Raw genomic sequence first — 15,019 nt, 5'->3', positions numbered from 1 at the left:
TTCCCCTCGAAACCGTGCATGCTGCGATCGATGACTGGTCTCAAGAGACTTCGGGCGTGTGTGAAGGCCAGAGGTGACCATTTTGAACAGTGATTGGTGCTCTGTGTTGGCAAGACCTGTACCTTTGTATCATCCAAATATTAATACATTAGCTTGCTCACTGTGTCTGTAGTTCATTATTAACTTTGTAACAGAATTTATGATATGACTAGCTTCTTTTCTTGAAATGTATTAAATGACAGAAATTTTGAATGAATGAATAAAACATTTAAAGCACAGAGTAGAATATAAAACAGTAAACATGCAGACACAATTTAAGTATCTGACGTTCAGAACCATCAGATTCAGAACAAACGTGTACAAACAATAGCTCTTCTTTCATCGGTAACTTTCGTCCCTCATTGCACTTCCTGTATTTAAACCCCAAGCTCTTCAGAATTAACAACAGATTTTTCACCTTGAAAGTTTATTTTTTTTCTGCTAAATCAAGTCTCCTCTTTTTAGCAGTTTGATATTCTACACGATTATAAAAACTAAATTCCAACCTATGCGTAACTCGCTTATCACAGCCAGTTATATTCTTCTCTTTTGTAGTGTTTGTGTGTATGGAAGTTAGCTTCATTTCCTTAAGTATTATCTATGGCACTTTTAATGCTTTGTAAAGTTCTGTCCACACCGCATGTCTCCAGTCAGCTTTGAATTTGTTTGATATTAACAATATTTGCCATCTCGGGATCACCAGCTAACATTTGAAAACAAACTCTATATGTATTCAATAATACTCTTGTTTTGTTTATTGAGGTTGTCTGTTTTCCTCATTGCTGTAGTGCACGAGAGAGATCCTCATTGCCGTCATCACTACTAGTGTCACTCATAATAGTAACAGCCCACTGTGCTGAATCAGTAACGGCAAAGAACTACTCCCATTTGTGTCAACGAAGCTAGAAATGCGACAATGCCACTGGGCAAGGGGTAAAGAAAGGAGCTGGGAGACTGCGAGCTTTAAAGCTCCCAATTTCACGTGTCTCAGTACAAGAAGTAGGCTACATTTTTCAAGATGAAAATTATGGAAATTAATTGCAGTATGTAATTATTGATAATGCATTAATAAAAGTCTGCTTACTTTTGTTGAATAATAGTGCTGAAACAACTTCTGAATTATTTCTTCTCTCTTTCCAGGAATGGAGGGTGCAGAAATCAACAAGAGTCTTCTTGCCCTTAAAGAATGCATTAGAGCACTAGGCAGGAAAGGTGCTCATCTTCCATTTAGAGCTAGTAAGCTTACTCAGGTATTAAGGGACTCATTCATTGGAGAGAAATCAAGAACTTGTATGGTAAGTAATGCAGTTACTGTATAATATTTTTTGTTTGTAGTATATTTAGCACAATTAAAAAAAAAAAACTTCAGTGGGGTTGGTCCTCCCATAGGAATAGTGCTGATGCTGTTGCTTTGTAATTGGGAAGTCCTGGGTTAGATCCCAGTGGAAGTACATCTGTACAGTGTTTCTGATCTCACTTTGTACTTTGGTTCATCTGTGGTTAGGTTATCTTAGCATAAAGTGGACTCAAAACAAACTTTTCCACTTTTTTTTTTTCACGCAAATGGGAAAGAAAAGACCAAACTTGATGGAGCAAGTTCATGTCAGTTTTATCAACCCATTAATGTCAGTGGTCTCCCCAATGGCACAATGGTATCGTCACTGCCTTGTAATCGAGGGGTCCCAGGTTCAATATGTGGTGGAGGAACATAGTGGTTCGGATCCCACTTTAAACTGTAGGTGCAGTCCCGATTAACCTTCCTGTGCATAAAGTGGACTTAAGACACCAACTCAATCAATCAACCATTAATGTCAATTCTTTGTACTAGACACACAATGCTGCATAATAATTAAACAGCTGAAACTGTCTTCAAATTGTTCCCTTGTAATCAAGCAGTCCAAGGTTTGAAACCCGTTGGAGGGGCGTACTGGTTCGGATCCCTCTTTAAACTATAGGTAAAGTCCCAATTAGCCGAACTGTGCATAGAGTGGACTTTAAACACACAATTCAAATTCTTTCTTCTCTAGAAAGTGAGGCAGGACATGAAAGTGAAGAGCTATTTGTCCAGGATAATTATCCAATGCAGAGTTGTATACACCAGAAGGTAGATTTCCCACCAATAAGTTTTCATCTGCAGACTGTTTTTGGCAAATGTATGCTTGATGCAAACTTAGAGGCTGAGGCTGACCATGCTGTTGCAAAAGTCCTTCAAAAGGTCAAGCAAATAATATCAATTAGTTCTCAATCCCTTAGAGAACAAATTGTTTTACTCTCACCATCTGAAACACTTGCTCCCTATGTGTCCGTTGAGTTTCCCTCCCCTCCACTGTGAATGTACCAGCCAACTACATTTGAGACTTGGCTTTATATGTAACTCACTTCTGCATAATTCTGTTTTATACTTCAATTACTGTAGGTCCTGGCAAAATATAATTTTAAAACTTGTTAATGAAACAATATTCGTACATAATTTGGTTTTATACGTACTAATTTTCATAAAATGCAGTTGATTTGTACGTAACCAAGCTTCAGCAATGTCACAGAAGTATAAATTTCTTGTTACAAAAACACAAGGCGAGTTTCAAATACGAAAACAGGATATGTGAGCATGGTGGCTGGTCGGTCATGGAGAAGAAGAGGGAAAGTTACACACTTGACCAGAAAGTATAATTTGTGCGACAAGTGGATGCTAACTAATGAAGTACCAAATGTAAAGTATTTAAGAATCTAACTTTTAGGTTCGTTAATTTACCTTTTTGTCAGAAATAAGCTGTATTATACTGTATCTCGTTCCTGAAAATAGATACAATTACAGTATTTTAATAATGGTATGACGTGGTATCTAAATCTGATTTCTAAGTAATTCTCAGTTATATTATTTTTTCTTTACCTTGACATACATATAACTCAGGTTCAACTGTATTGAAATTTCTCCCATAATGAGATGGGGGGATGGGGTGTTTACGCTGGCAGAGAACAAAGCATGTGCTATTCCGAGCACTCATGTGATAGTTGTCAAAGTGCTTCCAAATGCAAGACCATGTTTTTTTTACCTAGGGTGCATCCTGCTGGGTTGAAATGTGATATCTCAATAGAATGTATTTTTGTTAGAAGAATGGTTTGATTGATTGAGTTGGTGTTTTATGTCCACTTTATGCACAGAAAGGCTAATTGGGACTGGACCTACAGTTTAAAGTGGAATCTGAACCACTATGTTTCTCCACCGGGTATCAAACCTGGGACCCCTTGATTACAAGGCGACTATGCTACCACTGTGCCATCAATTAGAAGAATGGGCCTCCTGCTGATAACTGTGCTCACACTCCATAAATAAAACTGTAACTGATGCTTTAGATAAGTGTGTGTTTCCCAAATTCATAAAATAACCGTTTTCACAGAATACACATAGCCAGTTATTTTCTTTCAAAATATGCTTTAAAAGATTTTCTAAATTCACCTGGGACTCTATGAAATGCGTGACTGGAATTTTGTATATCCTGTATTCGGAAAAGAATTGCCTGATATCAATTGGTTTGTATGCATCATTTTGTATTTTTAATGTTGCAATTTTGTTTCAGATTGCCATGATTAGTCCTGGAATGAGTTCCTGTGAACATTCCTTGAACACCCTCCGCTACGCTGACAGAGTGAAAGAACTTGCTGTGCAAGATCCTTCCGAAATGAAGAATTCACCTTCAGAAGAGCCGATGAAAATAGAGGATGGAATGTTAAATGACAGTGATCTTGCACAACTTCGATCTCTGAATGTAAGTAATTTACCAAATTCCTTCCTTAATTTTTCCACATACCTCGTATGGAAGTTGTGATGAAGTGAGTTACATTGTGCCTCCCAGTAATTAGTATTAAAGGAAGAAGAAGAAAATTATTTTTAAAAAGAATTTGAATCTGTAATGCCGGAATCGTATTGATCTAGTTAGTAGGCCATGCAAGAGACTCTGTGGATAAGAGGTGGATGAAGCATGGTGCAGATCACATCACCTCCAATTCAACAAGTTAACAGGTCAGACATTTTTGATAATCAGGCAAGTTTTAAAAGGCTATTGTACAAAAATGTGTAAGGCTCTATATCAGTTGTAATTTTTGTTTGTTATTATATTTGTTGTTATTTTTGTTCTTTTTCTGCTGTTATACATTCTATTGTAAAGTGGTTACTGCTGTATTTGGAATTCTTGTTAAATAAATGAACAAAATATGGCAGTTTGAGAATGTGTGGGACCCTACCCCACATCTCCCTATGTGCCTTCTTTGCAATGTGCATGGAGAACTTTACCTTCATAGTTAATGTGGTAGCCCAGTAAATGAAAGTGTGGATGTGGAATGCCTAGGTCCTAAGCTCAAATTGTGGCCAAGTTGCAATTTTCCACTTTAATTTCTTCCTTATAAGTAGAGGCATGCAAATTTTGTTTGACGAAAACACGAAATACCATGCTGTAATGTTCAGTTTTCATGTTTCTGAAAGGTGTGAGGTGCATTTTTCTACCCTGTTTTGTCGCAAAAAATGCGAAATGAATTGTAAAATCACGAAATTTACCGTTATATACAGACTAGACGCTTTCTGAAGTCTGAAGTATCCTGCAAGTTATGCAATTCACAGTAATTTTTTTAATTCTGCTATAAATATTTGAGAAGCAAAAATGGACTGCTTTACACAGGAATAAACTTAATAAACTGGTAACTACATAAATGTGTAAGTTTATTTTGTGTAATAAGTGCAGTTTTTAAATCAAATTTAGGATTATATCCACAATTTTAAAACCAAAATGTCATTTTATATATCACTTTTCATGTGATTATTCACTGCTATAACACCAAAATTTTATTTTATTTACCGCTTTTGAACCCGAAATCTACTGTTTTTGTACCGAGATTTTGCTTTTTTATTTACCAAAAATATGTACCTCTACTTAAAATTAATTTGATTATTTTGCTTTGGAAGCTCCAAAATTTCTGTTTATCCAGCATCATGACTGACTGAAAAGTAGTAGTAACAATCTCTAGTATAGAAAGCCAGTTACCACCATCGATGAAATTCGATATGCTGACCACACCTTACTGAAATATTAACCCTAGATGGATTTTAAGCCACAGAGTTGTAAACTACTTATAGAGGTGCATGATCAGTACAAATATATGATACACATATATAGAATTTATTTCAACAACAAATGAGATATGTTTATGTATTTAATATGGAACACAGATGAATTACAGGTTAATCTGTGTAATGGAGATATTTTCTGTCTTAACCTTCTGTAAAAGTAAACTTGAATTGTAGAGTACATAAGCAGAATTGTTTAACACAAGTATTTTCATTGTTGTACACAGGAAGGAGAGCTATCAGCTGATCTTTTCACGTTTCACGAAGCTGTGTCTCAGCTGCAACTTCAAGAAGATGAAGTTCTAGATTCTCATAAAGCTGTCCTAGAGGCATCAACTCGTTGGGTGGATATTGACTCTTCCCTTCTGAGGATGACCAACGAAGTTGATTACGATCAAGATGGTAAGTTAATTACTTTTATATGGTTTAAAAAAGGACCATCTAAAAATTGACGTTGTATGTACTTCATTTATACTATGCCAGGGGGTTCCCAAACTTTTTCCTTTCATCGTGCCCTTAGTGCCGAAGTCAAAATGTAGACCTATCGAACACTTGCAATGCTCGGTTAGTATGGTTAAGTTGCTTGCCTGAAGTTGAAAAGTAAACACACATTTCAAATTCAGAAACATTTGATGTGTAAGTAGTATGAAATAAGCACATATTTGGAGCAATCAAATCATTTCAGTGAAAATATTGGAACATTTCGCAGTGCACAATTTGAAAACCACTGTACTATGCAATCCTTGTTGGATTTGATTTCTACATTTGGTCTTTCTTTATGTACTGGAATTGGTTACAACACAACTTACAAGTACTGTCTCCTGAATTACTGTATTCATTTTCAGTACCCGTAGAAGTAAGATATGTAACTGGGTATTCATAGTGATGGACTTGCTTGCTAATCTGTACTTCTTGATTTTTAAGTGTAAGAAAATATTGATACAGTTAAAATAGATGCATGAAAATTTTAATGTTTTCACCTTGTGGAAGGCATTTGGGTTTGTGGAAAACAATGTTTATTAGTTGTGTAGTAAGTTTTCTATTTCAGTATTGGACCCCATTTACAACATTGTCTTAAGTTAAAAGTGCAGTTTAACACTAAAACTGAATTAGGTATTATAGTTTTAAGAATGGTGTGAAAAATTAGTTTAGTAATTTATTTTTCTAAAATGAGTGGGAAATCTGCTTACAGTTTCCAGTAACCTTAGGAAAAATGCTTAGTTTCCAGTAACCTTAGGAAAAATACAAAGACAAGTGATGAGCTCTTAAGGGGGAAATACAGTGAATGTCAGAACAGAAGGCAGTTTGAAAGGGTGGTTATAATAAAGGTTGTAAAACTGTACCTTTGGTTGCCTGTGAAATGAAAACGATATTCACACTGGGTCTTCTGCACTAACAAGCCTCTTACAGTCAGACTACTTGAATACTTCTGATGAGCAGTTTACTCCCTACATGGAAATCTAGAAATAAATTCCTTGTTCAAGATAGTTTAATTTTTCCCATAGTGCTAATTTCAGAGGAGAAAAGGGGATTAAAAATTATTGCAGGATCATAAGGTGACATTTTGTGACATGATTTGGTGCCAAATAGTAGTCTGCAATTTTGTCTGCACAATGTAGGCAACATGTGTCCAAGTATTGAACATACAATCCCATGCAAAATCATAATTCCTTTTTTTTTTCCCCCGGACATGAATTTCATTGCATGTGGCATGCCATTAATTTTTGTACGTCTTGCATGAAAATTAAAGATAGGAGGTACAGAAATTCACAAAGAATATCTGTTTTCACCACCACTAACCAACCCTCTTCCTGACCTCCAATTCCCATTATATCAAACTCAGCATGATGACAAAAGCATATTTGTTTGATTGAATAAAAAATATGTGAAGGTGCCTTTGCCTATGGAAAATGCAATGCAATAAAATGCAAAGAAAAATTGTGAACCAATACACTAGAGCATAGAATACAATTCACAAAGCATGTGCAAACAATGTGTCGAGCTTCATTGAAAATGGAACCATCTAAGATTGCTGTTCTGTGTCATTGTGACTGATTTGTTCCATTCTTCTGTTTGATGTAGTGGGTTTTGTCACATTGAAAAGTATGTACAGAAAGTGCATCACACAAAAATATTTTGTTCAATACAGTGGGCACTAGATTTAAGTGGTAGGGACTTAAGACATAATGCTGTGTACAAGTCAATAAAGTGCATAGTGGAGTAAAACTTTACAGGTAAAAATAGTTTTGTTTCAGTATTGGCGTGGGATTGTCCGACACCGTAACATATGAGCCCGTGTGTATATCCTCAACTCCTTTTTATTCCTAGTTTGTTCTCAAACTTGTACCAGACATTGTTTAATATGATTGCCTAAACAGATTTACGTGGATGTTATTTTCTCTTTTCGCACTTGTTATTTTTCATTCAGATTCAGTGTAATAATATATATTATTTTTAAGAATTCTACTATGCAGTGATTTTTCTTGCTTAAGTATTTAATTACTTCCCAGTCATTAATGTGCAAAATCAGCATTTGTCTTTCAGAAATTCTTTTCAGGATATTACAATATTGTTAAGTTACACTTAACATTTCCAAACGATTAGGTCTAAACTTTAAAATATTTGCAGTGATGATGATTATGATTGTTACTGATGAGAGATCTTCATTTTGTTGTTCATTTACTGTAATTATAACCACCTTGAAGCACTTTGAGTTCTCCTAAACATATTATTGTGCACTCTATCATCCTTCCATGAAATAAAGACATGTTACAACAATATCAAATCGATGATAAAGAGAATAACGTTTTCATTGCAGATCGTCTTAGGAAAGGTTCGAAGTTACTTAGAAAAAGATGTGCCAGTCGTAAGCCCACAAAACACCAAAAGAAAATGTGTGGTATGATTTACCTTCAACTTGAAGGATTTCTGGCTTTAACCCACTTTGTTAACATGAAAATGGTGGTTGTATTATCTGGAGCAAGTGCTTTTATGTGCTTAGCTAACATATCATACATATCACCCTTCCTTAACACAATTTAATAGCAAGAGAAGCTAAACTTTGTTTTAAACTTATAAAGTGATGGGCAAATTAAAAAGTAATGTGAACAGTGGATACTGAATACAGTATCTAAGGTTCTTGTCATTAGCAGTAATTATTAGCATATGAACTCCAACAAGTTTCTTGTATTTCTTGTAGCTTACTCGCAGCAGCTGGATGACCTGCTTGCCGAGAAGATAGAACTTTTGTCCCAGTTCAGAGAAAAGGTCACTTCGTTCAGAGCTCAGCTGATCGCAGAGGAGCAGATAAGCCAGAACATCAAGCGACCAATTCGCCACAATTCTTGAAGTGTTGGTGACAAGTGCTCTCATAAATATACTTAAGCTGATGTTGGCTGAATTGTTTTCATTCCCTCCCCTTTTCATTTTTTTTACATTCAAGAGACTTTGTTAATTTATATATATAATGAATTAACAAACTGATGTGGTGCCAATGCATGTTTGATGTCTTTTGCCAGTATCTGAATTCTGTGTAAGAAGACCATAGCTACGCTACCTATAATTAAGTCATGTGCCCTATCCAAACTTGGAAATAAAATTTTTAAATAGCATTATGGTTTCCCAAAGAAGGAAAAGATGTCTTTGTACATAGTTTCTTTTTTAGATGTAGCTTTTTGTGGAGTATTAAGTAACAAATTAATCTAGTACCATCTACAATAAAGCTCGTGTGTGAATTTTAAAGGAACCCGGTTTAACAATTGCAAATGAAAGTTTATGTTGAGTAGGTAGGTAGGGGCATGTCCAACTTAAGAACTAGTTATAAAAAAAAAATGTTAACTTGACTGATTTTGACCAGAATTATCAAATATGTAAATGAATTTAATAGTATTAATTATACAGGGCAAGTAGCTTAAGGTAATTGTATAACTTGTATGAATACAAATCTTCCAATCTAATTTTTATTTCGTGCAATTGTTAAAGGGGGGTGTACATAACAATTTGCAGCTAGTCGTGCCCAGTTATCTTCGAAATTTGATATTCATGTACAAGTTTGTTGCTGGTAATGTAGCTCTTCCTTGTGCTTTAGACACCTGCATATAGTCCTTGCTAAGTGGTTAAAATTTGTTCACATTTTGTTCCAGTGAATGTGCGTGTGTGAGGAATATCCTGAGCCTGTAACTGCTACTGTGGATATCAACAAATTACTGTTCCAAGTGATAAAAATAGAATTGTGTCTTAATGGAAGAAATTATTATAAACAGTGCTGTTTATAAAAAAATCTTCCATTAAAACAAAATTCTATTTATTTATCCACATCTATATAATTATGCAAAAATGTTTTCAGTTCGGTTATTGATAGATAAAAAGCTATTTTCAAATTTCAAGTTGTAAGAAAAAGTTTTACTGGTGCACTTGAAGAAAATGGGAGTCCTTGCTGGCAAGGATATTTTGTCTTTCTGAGAGGAAATATATCCAACTGCTTTATGTTTCAGCACTATGTCCCCTTCTAATATCAACTATGCATACATTGTTTATATCTCATGGTTCTCTTTATGCTCTAACTTTTTATCATAGTTTTCACTACTTTGGGTATCTTAGTGAAAAGTCCTTACATTTCACCTTACGTAACCACTTACTAGAATGAAGCCCGGTGTAGCATATGTCACTACAAGACAGCAGCTCTACTAAGACAATTGAAAAACTCAATCATATGCTGTAATTCTATCATCCATATCTCCAGTAGCCTTCAACTATATGGTAACAGCAAGAATCTTGTTGAACTTCTGAAAGCTCTCGCAGACATCACAGTAGCAGTTGAAGGATTAAACAGGTTGGAATGCAGGTTTAAAAGACAGGCTTTGGAGTATAGTTCCTTAAACAAACTTGACATGACAGCAATTCTTTTTTTTTCCCCAAACAGGAAGATAAGTAATGTTCATTGCTGGAGAAAATAAATTTCATTAACTGAGTAAATTGTATGAAAGGTATTACAGAACATCACTGATAAATTATTTTTACTAACATGGAAGTTATGTAACGTCTGGAGTGGATTAAGTTAACAGTCATTTAACATGAAATGCTCTGTATCAGAGCTTCACCATGTTCAATAAATATTTAAGTAAAAAAAAAAAGTATTTATATACTGTTTAAAAATGGTGAATAACTTGCTTTGTAATGACTGATTTTATCAATTACACCATGATATTACCTACTTATTGGTTGTTCTCTTAACAAATAATGAATAAGCACAGAAGTGTTAACAGTTGTACAGCTTTTCATATTACTGGAGCACAATAAAGTTCTTATCTCTTTATGTTTGGTTTTTCTTAGCACGTTTATATGAATGTTGCAATTCCATCATACATACATTTAATATCTAGAAAACTTGATAAGCAATCCCAAATTTTAAGTCAATTTGGCCAAGAATATTAGTGATTTAAGAAATACAAAAAGAAACAAAATTATTAAAAAAGTTCATGGTATTTTGCCCTTTGTAGTTTAAAGGGACTAGGTGTGTACCCCTGGTACAGATTAGGGATCCAGATCAGTTTTGCCATCTCACATGAGCGCTTCTTTCGAAAATAAGAATGTGCATACATATATATGGATAAAGGCAAGGAGGGCTAAATAAAAATCAAAGAAGGAGAAAGGAAACACTCGCCAGACAGTAGAAAAATTCAAAATTTTCGCTAGCTTAGTAGCATCATCGGTGTGGGACGAAAGAGACTGAACTGGAAGTTGGGGCCCTGCAGAGTTGCCAGGACCCCATCAAAGAAGTGGTGCGTAGAACAAAAAAGCAGTTTTGTCACCAGGCTCGTCGAAAACTGTGAATGTGTGGGATGGGTTGGGAGGGAGGGTCAGGGGTGGGCGTTACTGGGTGGCCTTGTTCAGGCCAGGTGGAGTGGTTGCACTCATGGCCGATATATAGGCCCTCTCCAATCTTTTGCGAACAGAGGTGTTGGCTGGTTGGGGTAGGAGATGGATGATCGCTACCCGGAAGCAGTCGTTCAAACGAATGTTGTTGTGGTTGGTGTGGACGGCGACAGTGAAGTCCAGGTTGTGGGTGGAGGAGCGGTGGTTATTGATGCGGAGGTTGAGGGCCGTTGATGTTTCCCCCAGGTAAAAATCACCACAGATGTTGCAGGTGAGGATGTACGTAGATAAGGTTTGAGGCATGGCAGGTTCCTTTGGGATGGAGGGTAAATTTGCCAGTGGCCTGGATGGTGCGAGAGGTAATGAGGTTTTGCACCTAGGGCGGTTGCACTTGTGGGCAGGGGGGGTGTTGTGGACCAGGATGTTTTGGGGGGGGCATTTGAAAACCATTCTGGGCCCCTCTATACACCTGCCAAGATTCATGGAAATCAGAGGGGGACACTTAGATAACCTCCCTTGTTAGTCTTACACTTCGTAATTATATAACACTGCATATATTATAATGTTTTATTTTAATTTGTAAAACTGTAACTGTAGAACAATTGTATAATTTTTGTATAACATTTCTATCTTGTTAAATGTGTTAAAGGTTTCATCCTAGAATGAAATGTCTCACATTTATGTGTGTTTCAATTTCCAATACATTCGAATGAATACATATTCGTTTCAATGGCATTTACAAAATCACCTCATGACATTCTGTTAAAGATTATTTTTGTGCAGGAGTGTGTTAGCCGATGTGTAGCAAAGTATTTTAAGAACAACACTTGAAAAAAAAATCTTTGAAGGATTAACTAATGAAAAATTTCTTTGATCAAAGATCATAATACCTTTTAAGGTGTGGTAATATTATAATGGGATTGAGATAAGAAACTCTCGAATCTGGATTTTTTGGATCCGGATCCGTTTGGCCATCCCTAGTACAGATACGGATGCTTCTGAGCTGCAAGGAGTCCATTGGCTCCCCACTGACTGATCCCGACTACAAAGCAACCTTGTGTTCCTTTTATAATAATAATAACCCATGGTGCAACAGTCCATTAAGGTTCCCGGCCTACGTACCAACTGCCGGCCTTACTCCCACCTGTTCCTACTTTCACTGATCGGGTGGGTGATCATCCAACCTGTTATAGGGTGACGTGTGGTCAGCATGACAAACTCCCAGTCGTTGTCGTAGGCTTTCATGACCAGGTTACGCTACTCAATAGCTCCTAGATTTTCTCATGATGGTGGGTGGCCACCGATCCCATACACAGGCTGAAATCTCAAGAGAAAAGTTGTTACGCTTCCTCCAGGAGAGACTAACCTGTGGGTGATTGTCCTTCCTGATGGCGTAGTGGAAATGTCACCTTGTAATCAAGGGGTCCCAGGTTTGATACCTGGTGGAGGCACACAGTGGTTCGGGTCCCACTTTGAACTGTAGGTCCAGTCCTGATTTGCCGTCAAAACTGCATGTGTCCCGTAGCCGGAGCCCAAAGCATGATGCCTTAGACCACATGGTCACGGTGCATGACTGTTCCTTTTATTGATAGCCAGATTGGATTAAAATTTTATGCGGATAACTTTCTATGCAGATATCCAAATACATGTGTATCATCTGGGTAGTTTGTTAGGTTATCCATTTTGTGGACTCTGCATATTCTTTTATTTTTCCTGCATGGATTCTCAACAAATCCTTCAATCCATCTGTTTTACATATTCTTTAAATGCGTACCGCCCACATTTTTGTCATACCAAGAAAGAAAAAAAAACGTACGCTTTAAAATATAACATTCTCAGTTTTGTGCCCCAGTGACCTGCAGCTGGAACCCGTGAGGAAAGAATGCTGAAAGAACCACATGTTCATCACATGACCTGACAACCACCTTGTCCCCTCCCTCTTTCTCTCACCATGCTGGAGGGACAGACAGATCAACTTCAATTCTTGTGCCCGAGGGAGCAAGCATCGAATTGTACTTCAAAGCACGCAGATAAGAAAGTTTGTGGGTTTATCAAATTGTTTGCTTATTTCTCAATAATTTCTTTGACCTATATGTGGTAGTTATTTCCTTAATTTCAGAATTTGAAACACTCCAAGCTTACTGAACTTGAAAAAAGGAAATAGCAATTTGAATATGCAGATATCCAGATTATCCATATTAGTTGGATATCTGTTGCATCTCAAACAGATATTGGATCATTGAAATTTGGATATCCATCATCTGGATTTTGTGGCCATGCTTATTTTCTTAATTGCAATTGGTGACATGAACATATCCTGAAGTCTGGAGAAGAGAGTTTTTGACCATCTGCATTGTAGTCCAGACCTGGTACCCAGTGGGTACACAGAGTGGCTACGGACTGGGAATTCCTTGAATTCCATGCTTTATTGGCTCTGGGAATTGTGCATAAATTCTTCTCTGTAGACATGAAAAATTGCAACTTTTATTAATCCAAGTCCCGTTGAATTTATCCATGTTTATTAATGCCCTGAGGCAAGTTTTTTAGTTTAGCTTTGATTTTTCTCGAGGAAGGAAAAGAAAAAGCTCCGTGGAAATAAAACAAAATTTTCTCAATCAGTTTGTTGTTAGTGTCCTTTGCAGAAAATATACCTGACAGACTGAAGATTATTGCAAGATAAGAGATCTTGAAGTTGATTAGGTAAATTTAAACTACTTTACAATTAACAGTTTCTCGTAGGTTACTATATCCTGTAACATTTGAGACTTGTATTTGTACGAGTAGATGCAGTTTGTGAAATGGCAAATGTAAGCTGCGCATTTTAAAATTTGATTTAGTATACCGTTCAACTTAATTGAATTAGAGTTTTTGGATACATTAGAACCTCACAGACCCTTTATATTGTTAATATATTTGTTTGGGGGGTGAGAAATAGAGAAAACATTGATTACCATTGAATTTTTTGAAAGTTTGCCTTGAAAACCTAGAATTCTACACTTGCGTGCAAAGAAATAGACCCACCTCACACTTTTGACATAAAATGTAATTAAATTTATTATCATACATATTTATTTATTACTGAACTTTATCTACATATATGTAGGATTAGACGCTTCCATTTGGATAAACATTTCATCTGCCTCCAAACAGTTGGAACAAAAAGTAAGAACAAGTCAACATTTTATGTCAAAAGTGAGGTGGGTCTATTCCTTTGCACGCAAGTGTACTTGAATTTTATGATGGTCTTAAGAGTGAGCACCATGGTACATCTTCAGATCCTTGCAAGTGTTCGGACAAATGTGGAAATATATGCAGATGTATTTAGGTAGGTCTAGTCATTTTTGAATATGTAAATTTTATATGGATATTCTACTTGTATAGTTAAAAATTTCAAACTTGACCATCCTAAACAGCGACGTATTTATGGGAGAGATTATTTCCCCCAAGATGCTCTGAAACCAAAAGATATGGTTACTATCACTTGTTGAATTACAATATCTTAATAGGGCATCTCCAATGGAGGTAATTGCACAGTGGTGTGAATCACTAAACTGATCATAAAGTCTACTTAAAACTTTGACACTATTGTGTTTTGTAAAGCACCACCTTCATGACTGTCCTAATGTTCAGTCCAGAGAAAATTGCTGTTTTGGAATCATTAAAAAACTCCCCAAACTTGTATAATTTGCAGAGTCATTTGAACCTCACACATTTTGATTCATTTAAATTTGACATGCTGAAAGGGCTACCTGAGGTAGTAAACTATGCAAAGCTGCAGATCCATATCTTTATTTCTGAAATTACAGGTGAAAAACATGATTATCAATTTTTTCACTTACTAATTTTAAATTGCAATATTTTGGCAATCAGGGCACTTACGAGTGATTCAGATGAAGAGCTCTTTCACACATGATATTACATGCCTGTCAGGGGGGAGTGGGGGGGGGGTTGAAGATGGTGTAATCAATATTTTGGTAGCAAGTTTCT

At 36.2% G+C, this 15,019-nt stretch overlaps 1 protein-coding gene across 2 annotated transcripts in view; it reads left to right on the top strand.

Moving 5' to 3' along the window:
- Klp10A (kinesin-like protein 10A) overlaps positions 1-9,544 on the top strand; it is a 151,848-nt gene extending 142,304 nt beyond the window's left edge. For both annotated transcript variants that reach the window (XM_083132001.1, XM_083132000.1), the window contains 4 exons: positions 1,180-1,334; positions 3,618-3,806; positions 5,386-5,560; positions 8,358-9,544. In XM_083132001.1, coding sequence (XP_082988127.1) covers positions 1,180-1,334; positions 3,618-3,806; positions 5,386-5,560; positions 8,358-8,506 — 668 coding nt within the window. In that variant the 3' untranslated portion in view covers positions 8,507-9,544. The remainder of the gene's footprint in view (positions 1-1,179; positions 1,335-3,617; positions 3,807-5,385; positions 5,561-8,357) is intronic.
- The last annotated feature ends 5,475 nt before the right edge of the window (positions 9,545-15,019 follow it).

The sequence above is a fragment of the Lepisma saccharinum genome, chromosome 1 (assembly GCF_977018435.1).
Source record: "Lepisma saccharinum chromosome 1, izLepSacc3.1, whole genome shotgun sequence".
Classification (NCBI taxonomy): Eukaryota; Metazoa; Arthropoda; class Insecta; order Zygentoma; family Lepismatidae; genus Lepisma; species Lepisma saccharinum.
This window is presented reverse-complemented; position numbering and strand designations above follow the sequence as displayed.